At 40.0% G+C, this 12500-nt stretch overlaps 1 protein-coding gene across 3 annotated transcripts in view; it reads right to left on the bottom strand.

Moving 5' to 3' along the window:
- The window catches only part of TINF2 (TERF1 interacting nuclear factor 2), a 767662-nt gene that overhangs the window by 594828 nt on the left and 160334 nt on the right, over positions 1 to 12500 (bottom strand). For all 3 annotated transcript variants that reach the window (XM_044058404.1, XM_044058402.1, XM_044058403.1), the window contains exon 4: positions 1854 to 1955. In XM_044058404.1, the coding sequence (XP_043914339.1) occupies positions 1854 to 1955 (102 nt within the window). The remainder of the gene's footprint in view (positions 1 to 1853; positions 1956 to 12500) is intronic.

Here is a 12500-nt window from a genome sequence, read left to right as displayed (position 1 = left end):
TACGGGAGGAACACTGGGGCACTTATTGAAAGTGTACACCAGAATTGGAACATTCTTATGCCAAATAGATTCAGGGTTCCTTGAGGATAGGTTCTTTTTCTCATTTAGGAATGGGAAAAATTTTGCATCACATTTTAAGCACTATAAACAGTGGGTTCAAACCAAGGGACAAAATACAACGTACAACCAAACAAACTGCTTAAGGGAGCCACCCATGCGGGCATTGTAGACTGTTGCAGAATGCTGAAAGCCACTAGCTTCAGTAGCACAAATACCAGCACAGTATTTGAGATTCCATTTTTCGTTAGTTGTAGTTCAGAAGGGGTTGTTTATTTGGCAACTTATCAATGTTCAGCTTTTTATGTTGGACAAACATCCAGGGCTGAGAGATGTAGAATATCTGAACACGAGTGAAATTAGGAATCAGCGTGGTACTAATGCTCTGTTTAAACATACCGTAACCCACAAAACAGCATCTTTTCAATTTACAATTCTAGACAAAATTATTGGTTTCTAACAAAATAAATCTGAATGGCATGAACTGCTTAATGTCAAGGAGAAAAAATGGATAATTAAACTAGGTGGATTATTTACACCAGGGTTAAATGAACATCTGGGATTGGCTTCTGAACTGATGACAGTATAAATAGGGTGAATTTTTTTTGAATTTTTACACTGATGAAGGCTTGATAATATAAGCAGAAACCGGTTTGAATAAATATATTTGATTTTATTCTGCCTCCACTGTCTGGTCATTTTTTTTTTTGGTATACATTGGCATTTAGGACCTTGCAGACACCTTACTTGCACAGGTTTAGTTTGGTATTTCCACAAGTAATGCAATTATTGACTTTTACTGACATCGGTAAGGAGGAAGAAAAAGTTTCCCCACCTGAGTACTTCGCTTTATTTGAAGACTTTTGTTCTGAAACTCGAAAATGAAAATTTTGAGAGTCGGCCGACCGGCACTTGCGAACTGCTTTTGCTTCGGGCACCGTACGGCAAGAAAAACTGATGTAATAGCATCAGCTGCATGTTTTATACCCCCTGACGACCTGACATTATGGAAGGGACAGCAACAGACGCAGGACCCAAGACTTTGTTAATCAGGCCAACTGAAGGCTACTGCAAAGCAGATAACCCAAATGTAATGACTGCAACAGTGAAACACGAAAAACATCACAGTGCAAATCCAACAGAGCAGAGAGCGCTTCAATTCTGAAATAAAAGATTAGTTATATCCCAAAAGGATCAGCAATAAATCACTTACCCTAAAAAGGGCATTCATGGCAGCTTTTCAGATTCTGATAGAAAAGTCATGCCACTGCATTTCAGCAAATACAGAAAGACAAACCTAAACTTAATCAACGGTGAATAAGTAACAATTTATCACAGAGCCGATTCATTCTCTGATCCCAGCTTTATAATAAATTTACAACTGTGGTGCAGATTAAGCACACCCAGGCTCTAAGTAGGCCCAAGGAAAAGAAGCAAAAAGATACCAGCCCAAATCTCCACTTCGCTTTTGTCATCAGATATAGAGGGGAAAATGGAGCACATGGCAGGAGCACATGTGGGCAGACTAACAGAGTAATAAGATAATACCAGTTAAACAACAGTAGCAAAAGTGCAGACAACAGTACGTGATACAGCATCAATATGGTAGTTATAATAAAAAAAGTAAGCACTAAATTCCATTAGTACAAAATATTTGCATGATTGTAGAAGCGTTACAGGTAAAAGTCTGCATTAACAAACATATGGCTGAAGAAAAGAAAAACAGAACCAGGACACAAAGAATCTTTATCAGGACAATGAAGACATCTGAAAATGGGATCCAATTACATTCTTACCTTAAGATACTGCTCTCTGTAATGTTTATCCTTTATTAGCTGTTCCACCAATTCCCGAAATGCCTTCTGAGCCTCTCCAATTTTAGCTACATCTCTCTTAGTCTACAACAGAAAATGAAAAGTTGAGTATTACACTTTGCAAGAATGACCAATGACAACAGCTGATATATCTGTCCAGTAATGGAAGCAGTATAAAGTAATATTTCACACCTCCCACTACCTGTATGCCCCAAATACTCAATGTTTATTTGCATGGGTTTCTCCTTAATTTATGCAAACATTATAAAAGGATTATCCATCTCTCTCTCCAGCTTTTGCAAACCTAGCCAGTTAAAAGTCACTCTATCAAGATTTCACCACATATCTTCTAGTCCATTGAATAAAGTTTATTCCAAAGGTACACGGACGAAAGATCTTCACAACCACAATAACAAGACAATGCAACGATAATCCCAACAGTCAAAGTAAGCGCTTTTGTTTGCACTCTTGTCGACTATCAAACTGATGACTCCCTTCACAATTGCTCTTTTATACAATACAAGCTAACATTTAAAAACACAGGCGTGTTAAAATTATTACTTCCCTGAATAAAATGTACAATTACAAATATAATTGAGACAAGTACTGAACAAATACCTACAGAGATACTTTTTTTTTTTTTTTAATTTGACAGCTGGCATCATATACATTTACAATTTTCTAGCTCTATGTTTTAAAACAGGTCAGAAGGACAAATACTCGTTAATTCCTGGGGGTTATGTTGCATTTAAAGTTAACTGCCAATGCAGTTCCCTAGTTTCTATCTCGTTCCTCCAATCATCCCCCTCTTATACTCCTTTTATCTTGAGTATACCAAACCTGAAACAGGTAAAATTGGGACATAATTGTGAATGTTTAAAAAGGGCATTATTCTTATTCTGTGTTTCCACAGCATATACATGTTAATATATTCTTTGTCCAAGTGATATTTCTGTTTTCCCCACATAAAAATTATAGCAACTCTTGACATATAGCAATGTATATCACACCCCTCGTGTGTCAATTGCCTCCTGCCAATTCTATCCGTTCTCCTAATTTGTGTTCACTACTATCCAAAATTAGTGAACATTGATTACACCTACCACATTTAATAGGGGGTCTGGCTGAACTCATCTGGGTGGAGTGTTCCAATAAAGTTTCATATTTTTGCCCACCCTGTTGATAAAAAGTGGGCCTTTACCCAACCAACGTGAAAACTCTTCATTGCCTTCCAAAATTCCCAATTTTTAGTGAGGATTTTCTGTACTTGCCGACCAAAGGAACTACATTCCATCACCATCGAATGTGTGAAGCTGTCCACCCGATTAGCGTCAGGAACAGTTACTTGTTCCTGTCCTAATAATGGAATGCATCTTTTACCCCACCCTGTTAAAACCTCGTCCTTAAATGTTATCATCCACTCCATAGGGTATCCCCTGTTTTCAAACATTTGAGTCAATGTCAACTCACTTGTTAACCCTTTCAAAGTTGAACACATTCTGGCCCCTCTAATCATCATGGCCACGTACCAGGTTTTGTTTAATCTAGAGGGGGTATTGGCTTTCAAACCTCAAAAAACTATTAGAGTACGTGTGTTTCCTGTACACCTTTGATTCAAATAACCTTTGCTCCACATTCCTGGTCAAACTTGCATCTAGATAATCTATAGTGTTAGAATTATAAGTGCGTGTAAATTTAAAATAATCAGACACTATTTATGTATCTCAAAAATTACAACGCTTTATCCAAATCTCCTCTCCATAGAATAAACATATCATCCAGGTATCGTACATATAGTACCCAATACTTGGAAAATTGTTTCAAAAATGTACTTTTTCCCCCACATACACATTACTAAATTTGCAAAAATAGGGGCGCAGCTAGACCCCATCGCCACCCCTTTCAGTAGTTTATAATAATTTTCGAATACAAAAAATTTTTTTCAATACCCATTCCATCATTTGCACCACAAAGTTAATCATAGTAGCACTTAAATCGGGATTCTACTAACACCTCTTGGAATAATTCCAACCCCCAATTCATGAGGAATTGATCAACCACCAATAGTGGAAAACCCTGTGGAATCTATAAAAAAAACCTCTTCTTTTATTCGAGTTAGGAAATCCCAGGAGTCTTTAAACACAGTCAAAATTTTGTAAGGTATCCTTTAGCTATCTATCTATAAAAACACCAAAAAGATAAGTAGAACTCCCTTGAGCTGCTACTATCAACCTATATGGGGGGTGTTGGATATCTTTGTGTACCTTAGGTGTACCAAAGACTGTAGGAATAAAAGGACGTGGATTCTGCTGAAAGTTAAATACATCTTAGTTTATAACTTCCTGCATCAAACTATCTTCCAGGTACATCTGTAGTCTATGTGCAACATTAACTGCATTCCTGGAAGCTACTGAATATTTCTCTGTCTTGCAACATGCTAATGATCTCATTTACATAATCAATTGTTTCTACAAGTACTATTCCCCCTCCCTTGCCCGGCTTCATCACTCGCACTGTATTTGACTCTCTAAGCCTAAGTGAACTTAATAGGGTTTTTTCATCTCTTGCAAGATTATAAAAATCCTCTTTATAACCCTGGTAGTCCTTGAAAATTTCCCTTGTATATATATTTTCAAAATGAGCCACCACCGGGTTCAAAGGGGGAATAAAACTTTTTTTCTTCAAAATTCTATTTTTACTATTGTATTCATTCCTTGTCTGCTTAAAATACAATTGCAAATTTGGTTTCCTTGTGTATAATTTCAGTTCTGTAAATATCTGTGTTAAACCGGGATTCCTAACTGGGATGAATTGAAATCCTTTTTCAAAAAGAAAAAAAAAGTGCATTTCTGAAACTGGGTGGCCGGTATACTTAAAGATTTTAAAACCATTCCTGGTATTTATAATTGCTAAATGGTCCACTTGAATTAAATTCCCATCTACTTTTTCATCTAAAATCTCATGTTTTTGTTATTGTTCCAATATGTTCACCGACCCCTCGGGGGCCTCCCCCTGGGTGTCTTGTTACCCTCCTAAAAAATTGTTTTGACTGTTACGGTCCCTATTCTGTATCCTTTCAGATCTCCTCAGTTGAGGAAATTCCTGGTCAAAGACCTTGTCCGAATAGTCATGGTTATAATCACTATTCTGCCCTCCCCATTCAAATTTCTCATCTCTTGACTAACTGAACTTGTATTACTATTGTAATTAGAGTAGTTTCCTGTTCTATCCATTTCGGAACCCTCCCCATAGTAGCTTCTTGGAAGAAAGTATGCTTTTTGCCTATATTCCAATTCATCTCTTCAATTTACGCCGTTTCCTTAAAATATTCTTTTACCTGCTGTTCAATTTTCTTAAAAATATTATTGTACTTTGTCTCAAAGTACAGAAAACTCTCATTTAAAATGTCATTTATTAATTTCTCTCAATAGGGAGTTCATTTTACCACTTTAGCTTTAATTATAAAATGCAACAATTCTATACCATGTCTATCGAACATTGTCAATAATTCAAGTTCTGTTTGTCCTACTAGCAGTCCATTAGAAAATTTTGCCATTCTTAAACCTTAAGGTATTCTTTGTACTTTTATGCACTCAGCAAGGTACGCATGGTCAGTCTCCAAATTACGTACCTTACTCATCTTTTGCTCGAATTCTTTAAAACTTTCATGGGTATCAACTGTTTTCACATGTCGCCCCTGGTTGGAGAGTAACAATTCCTCTTGTTCTCAACGTTCAGATCTTTCTCCTGTTTTCTTTGTGTTACGTTATTAACAGTTGCCTACCCACAGGGAATACTGTTAGTTGGTGCATGCTCTCCATTTCTCTCATGTACTTCTCCATTCGGATCTAAAGAACGTGCAAACAGAGCTAGAAAATTTTAAGTGTATATGATGCCAGCTGTCAAATTTAACACCCCCCCCCCCCATCTAGGTATTTGTTCAGCACTTCTCTCAATTATATTTATATTTGTAATTCTACATTTTATTCAGGGAAGTAATTTTAATGCACCTGTGTTTTTAAATGTTAGATTGTATTGTATAAAAGAGCAGTTGTGACGGGAGTCTTCAGTTTGATAAAGTCTGACAAGAGTGCAGACAAAAGTGCTTACTTTCACTGCTGGGTTTATCGTTGCATTGTCTTAGCATTGTGGTTGTGAAGGATCTTTCAACAGTTTACTTTTGGAATAAACTTTTATTCAATGGACAAGAAGATTGGAGTTGTCAGTTTCATACCAAGGAGTGTATATAACATAACTAGGGTACAATAGATGGAATATGCAGCATTCATCTTGGGTAAGCACATGAAGTCTTGCTAACTTCCTCTAATTTGCATAACAGCAAAGGCGGGTGGTATCAGACAACTTCTAAGTGGCATGATAATTCTAGGCATCACACTTTCTATCTTGACCACTTTCAAAAGCCACATTCATTACTCCATTACACTGACAGTGCAGGAAGCATTTAAGAGCTTCTTAGGTCAGTTGTGAACAATTAGACAAGTCCATTAAAGCCTAATTGCACCTGCTGCAGTCTCCCTGGTCACCATAAAGGGGTGTGCACAGCAATGTAAAAAACGAAAGTTATGCACTTAGCATAATGACAGGTCCATGTTGTCTAATTTTCATCAGATTCAACATCTGGATTGTTGGATCTGACCAGATCTGACCTCAGCACCAAATCTGAATCTTCTCTGTTTCAGGGCTCAGACTCCTCCCCTAACCATAATTCTATCTATTCTACCTCAACACCTCAGATCCAGTTCGCCCCTCTAAAAATAATTTATAACCATGATACTATAATCAAGGCTAAACATTAACAGATATGAGAAGCAGAATTTGACAGTCAGGCAGAAATGTTCACATATAGGAAAACCACCCATGTCACCAGAAAGCCATGTGTGTCAATTTGGAAGAGGACAGGAGGGAGGTTGAACTGGACAAAAATCAGACAGCATGGATCTATTGATATGAAGTACCTAACTTTCATACCCATGGTCTCCTTTCATCAGATTCAACATGTGGGACAGATTCCCAACCTGTTATACCAGAGTGTATCAAAGGAGGACATTCCTGAGGATGGTGGAACCAAAAGATAATCGTGATCTAGACACTACATCCAGTTTATAGTTAGACACAAAAGTATGAACCGTGGACCAAGTTGCTGCGCACAAATATCTTCAATGGGGAGTCTACTTGTAAAGGCTGTTGAAGTAGCTGTTCATGTGGAATAAGATTTAGGTTTAGATTGTATGGCCAAGCCAGTTCTCTTATAGATAAAAGGAATGCAGTCGGACAGCCATCTTGAAAGAGTAACCTTGGCAACAGCTTTGCCCAATTTTATTTGAGAGAAGGCAAACAATTGATCAGACTTCCTGAATTGTTTAGTTCTATGAAGGTTGAACCTGAGTGGAAGATTGACATACAGCATATATAAAATGTATTCACCTTTGTTAGAAAATCTGATGAAAGGTACTGGTAGGTTTACTGACAGATTCAAGTTTGTCACAGATGCCACCTCAGGAAGGAAGGATGCATTAATCCTCAACAAAACTGTCTTTATGGAATACCACATAGGGAGGTTAGCATGAAAGGGCCTGCAAATCAGAAATCTGTCTGGCTGATGGAATAGTCACTAAAAAGATTGCCTTCCAAAATGAAAACTTAAGTCTACTGAAGCTGCAGATTCAAAGTGGGGGCCAAGTTAATGCTTTGAGCAGGATGGTACTATCCCGTGGGGAATTGGGTCCTTAATGGGTGGCTGTAGAAAAAAAGTTAGTTATTCTCAAAAAGGCTTTAGAGCTTTTTAAGGAGACTATGGAAGTGTAATTCTGCCCTATGTGGAAGTTTGACATTGTGGACATTTAAACATTGTTGGTGGAAAAACTGGAGCCAATGTTGAAAAGTTCGGATAAGAACTCTAGAATGGAAGGGATGGGAACAGAAAACTGGTCAAAACCCTTTGACACAGCCCAGATAAACCTCCTCGACCTGGTATGATGCACCTTTATAGATCGTTTTTGTGAAGCAGATATAATCTGAACTGATGTGGGGAGCCCAGCATCTCTGCTTACGGTCAAAACTGGAGGACCAAAGTGGTTAGTTTCAGCTACTTCTGGTATGGAGGAGGCAAACCAGAAAGGCGAGTTAAAAGATCTGGATACTGATCCAACATTTGTGGGGGATGTACTGGTATAGGCCACAGGTAGGGAAACCATGTCGGTTGGGTCCAGAAATGGGCAATGAGGATTACTATGGCTTTGCAATTTGTTGCTTTCTGGTTGAATTTTAGTGGCAATGAAAGAAAAGCTTAAAGAAGCCCCATGGGCCAAAGCATCCCTCCGTGACTGACCCTAGGAAGGAATCAAGGCAAAGTAACTGCTACGTTTGTTATTCGGGTAGGATGCAAAAAGATCACAGCACTGTTGGCCCGAAAGATGAAAAATCAATGTGGTCACTGCTGGACTGAAGGACCACTCAGACATTAAGATATCCCTGCTCAGCTAGTCTGCTAAAACAGTGGGATGACTACAGAATGTGCATTGCTATTAGAAAGTATTAGCAAGACAGTATTGCTAAACTCTCATGGCCTCTCAACAAAGGGACTAGGAATGGGTTTCTCAGTTTGTTGATAACCAGACTACTGCCATGTTATCCATGCGTTTGGAGATCACACCCTTGGGGTGGGCATCTTGGAAGGCCTACAATGCTACTAGAACCGCCCTCATCACAACACCGATGCGAAGACTGGCCTCTATGGGTGACCATGTACCTTGGATCACTCTCTTCGATAAATCCTCCCCACCAAAGATGGGCGGTGCATGTGGTTATTAATACTACAGGTAGAGCTGTATGGAACAGGCGTCCTTTGACTACCAAAGGAGATGGTATCCGCCAAGTAATGTGTTTGCATCTCTCAGTAATGAGAATCTTTGCATGTAATTGGTTAATGTTTTTTTGAGACTACTGTAGTACTGGGGGTCCACTGGAGTACTTTCATGTGGAACCTAGCTAGTGGGAACCATCAGAATTGTGGAAGCCATTAGACCTAAAAGACATAAAATCAACTTTGCTGAAGGAGAGGGATGAAGAAGTACCTTTATTTCAGTAAGACATTAAGACAGTAGTCTGGCATGGGGTAGGGCTGGCATCATATAAATTAGAGTTGAAATCCAGTGGCACTTGGGCAGATTTACCATTATTCCTAAGTCCTGTAACAACAGGAGCAAAAGGTCCAGGTGCTGAAGTATCAGATCCTTAGAGGTAGCAGTTAGCAGGCAATCATCACGATACATGAAAACTTGGATCCCCAGCAGTTGCAGATGCACTGTCCACCACTGCCATTAGCTTGGCTTAGAGCTGTGACAAAGGCAGGCCTCTGAATTGACAAATATTGGCTCAAATCCAAAAACTTAGAAATCTCTTGGATTGTTTATCTTCATGTGATAGTATGCTTCCTGGTGGTCTACAGAGCACATTCAATCCCATTCTAAGCAGAGAGTCCATAAGGACTGAATCATGACCATTTGGAATTTTGACAGTTTTACAAACATATTTAGGTGACGGATCCAGACAGGGTTTGATGTCCCCCATCTTCCTGGGTACCAAAAAGAACCTTGAATAGACTCCGGATTCCAATTGGTCTTGGGGACCTGCTGGATAACTTCTGCAGAAGCTTGGAAACTTCTGCTGCTGCTGGCTCTCTGACAGGGTGGAACATTGGGAACTTCCTTTTTTTGGGGTGGGGGAAGGAATTGGGTACCCTCTGGAAATTTAGAAACCAAAGAATGTTATGCTTTGCCAGGATTGTGGGTGCGCAAATAAGCAACCCCCCCACCTCAACTGCCCCCAGAGTGCAGCAGCCTAGCAACCCCTCAGGAGTGCTGCTAAAAGGCTTCTCGTTTACGGGACTATGGAAGCCCTGGTTATGCAGTCTGCCTCTGCCTCCTGGTTGATGTCCATTTGAGCCATCTACTCCCCTACCATATGGGGGTCCATCTATAGAACTGACATGGTAAACTGTTGACTTTCGAGCAATAACTTCTTTCCGGCCTTCTAATTCCTACAGAAGGATCTTTATGGGGTGGAAAAATGGATTCCCACTTCATAGAGCAAGTCTTACAAGCCTGTTGATTCCTGGTCAGCATCTAAACTTTGGGTCCAAAGAAAGTGGACCCATCATAACAGGCATTAATGAAGGACATCTTAAAGCCTTCTGCAAAGTCACAAGAGATGCATTCAGGCATGCCAATGCACAATGCTAGAGTCTGCCGCCCTAGCCATGCCATCAGCTTCACTGGAAAGCAGTTGCATGACTATGTTGGAAGTAAACCATAGGTTAGAATGTTTAGAATCCACCATCTTCTGGCCATCTGCAGGCAGAATACCAGAGAGAGACTTGGAAAGTTCATTAGTCAAGTCTCTCCAGAATCTAGTAACATGGGCCAAGTAATTCAGCGATCCAAGTATAAAAGTCACTGAAGTGCAAGTCCATTTCCCAAACTTGACCACAGCAATAGGTTCTGCAGATGGAGGATGGACTGAGGAACTATCTTCAGGCAACTCCTTTTTCGTGACCACTTCTACCACCATAGGATCCATTAGTAGACCTTTGCTCCAATGTTTCCCTTCTTTTTGGGCTGCCAACATCCAGTCTGCTAGGTATTGTTTTCACCACATCGGGTTCCTTCCATGCCTACTGAGCCAGATGGACAAGGGAGTCAATGGGTGGTACCACCCAGAACGATGTTGATCTGTAACCAAAGGCTACCAAGAACACATTCATCTGATGAGGGGTTATCAGTGGTCTGTTTCATTAAATCAAGGATCTCACTGAAGGTGTCATTGTCAGAGTAAGATCTGGGGGACCCTTCACCTTTATCCAAATCAGTGTCTTCAGTGAAAGAAAGACTCTCAGGAACTGTCATGTAATTCAGTTTGCACATCTGTTTATGAACCATTTCTGTTGGGAGCTCACAGGGCTCAAACAGACTGAGAGCTAATGTAGCATAGACTCTTGAAAGCCTGTGGTAATGCCTATCACTAACTGGTAGGATGGCGGGAAGCAGCAGAATCTTGTTTGGATTTGGATGAAACCCAAGTGGATGAAGGTGCCTTATCCTTTGGCCTAGGCAAGAGTCTCAAAAGCCTTGAAGGCCAAAGCCACTACCAGTCCCAAAGGTCTCCTCCTATTGGGAGAAAAAAATGGAATCCTCAGGACATATGAGCCTCAAACCCCAAAGCAGACCTCCGATCCGAGCTATCAGAGGGATCCCAAGGGGAAGGGATGGCTCCAACAACTCTGGTGTTCAACCATCCCCTTGGTACCTGGCACAGAGATGTGCTGACTACCTCACATCTCAGAGTTGAAAGAGAAGTGATGCTATCGGAGTTGAAGTGGCTTGTACTGTCAGCTCCAACAAAGACATGCTGGGGTCAATCGGGGTGCAATGTTAAAAGGAACCAAAGGGAGGACTGGAACTAGATCAATTAACAGACGGGAAGTTGGACTAATACTCAGTACATTCCTAGGGTACAGTACCAACAGAACCCAAAGCTGGATCTGCGTTCTGAGAAACTTAATTTTGTTGATGTCCTGTTTAGTCATGCTTCTGGATGACTGGGCAGAAGCAGCCATGGAAGATGGTCTCAAATATCTTCTTCCTTGAAGGCTAGATGAATGCAGTTTCTAGCTCACTGGTTCCAGTGAAAACGGGGGCTGAGACGACAAGAGACTGATCCAAAAGGCCGTGGGCTCCGACCTTAGAGCAGTTTTAGGTACCAGTCCAACCAGTAAAGACAGATACAGAGAATGTTTCATGGATTTGTCAATATTGCTTTTGTCTGGCCTTTCTGACTGGGTCTTATTTTTCCTTCTCTTCGGGTCTTTCCTTAGGCTTATCCCACGTCTTGGCTGGAAGCAGTGAAGGAAGAAAACCTTGCTGAAACAAAATGACCTCTTCTGTCGGGTAAAACTATCCCTTAACTATAAGTTTTTCTCTTCTGGTTTGAAGTATTCTCAAATAAAAAGAAGCACAGGACTGGTAGGCCCTATCAAAATGGGCATCACCGAAGTAGTAGACACAGTGAATGGGGATCCTGAGGGGGGAAGCTTGTGCCCACATTCAGTGAATTTTTTAAAACCTTAAGAATCCAACAGTTGCCAAGTAAGAATTCTAAACCAATTGCAATGTTAGAATGCCCTACCAAACTATAGTCAAAAAACAAACTGGGAAAAAAAACCCCAGCCAAGTAACGTTAAGCTCAATTATTACTACCTACAAAATATTCAGGTACTAAACTTACCATTTTAAACTACTAAAACTATTAGAAAAAATACCACACTATCTTAACTACTGCTCTAACATCCGACAAATAAGAAAACTAGAGATATCTATACACAATTTATTGTTTTTGAACTAGAGATGGATCTCTTGGGTAGGGAGAGGAGAAAAAAAGAATATGAATCTGAATGGATACAAAAGTTAAGACCCCTTGTGAAACACAACTGAAGTCTTCAAGCAGCAAAAGAGATTTGTGGTACTAAGTTGAATGGAGGGAATTATGGGTAGGGGAGGAGAGGAGTCTAAGTCCTGGAACAGAGAAGCTTCAAATCTGGTGCAGAGGTTGGAT

The sequence above is a fragment of the Protopterus annectens genome, chromosome 16.part0 (assembly GCF_019279795.1).
Source record: "Protopterus annectens isolate FY-2018-M chromosome 16.part0, PAN1.0, whole genome shotgun sequence".
Taxonomy (NCBI): Eukaryota; Metazoa; Chordata; order Ceratodontiformes; family Protopteridae; genus Protopterus; species Protopterus annectens.
This window is presented reverse-complemented; position numbering and strand designations above follow the sequence as displayed.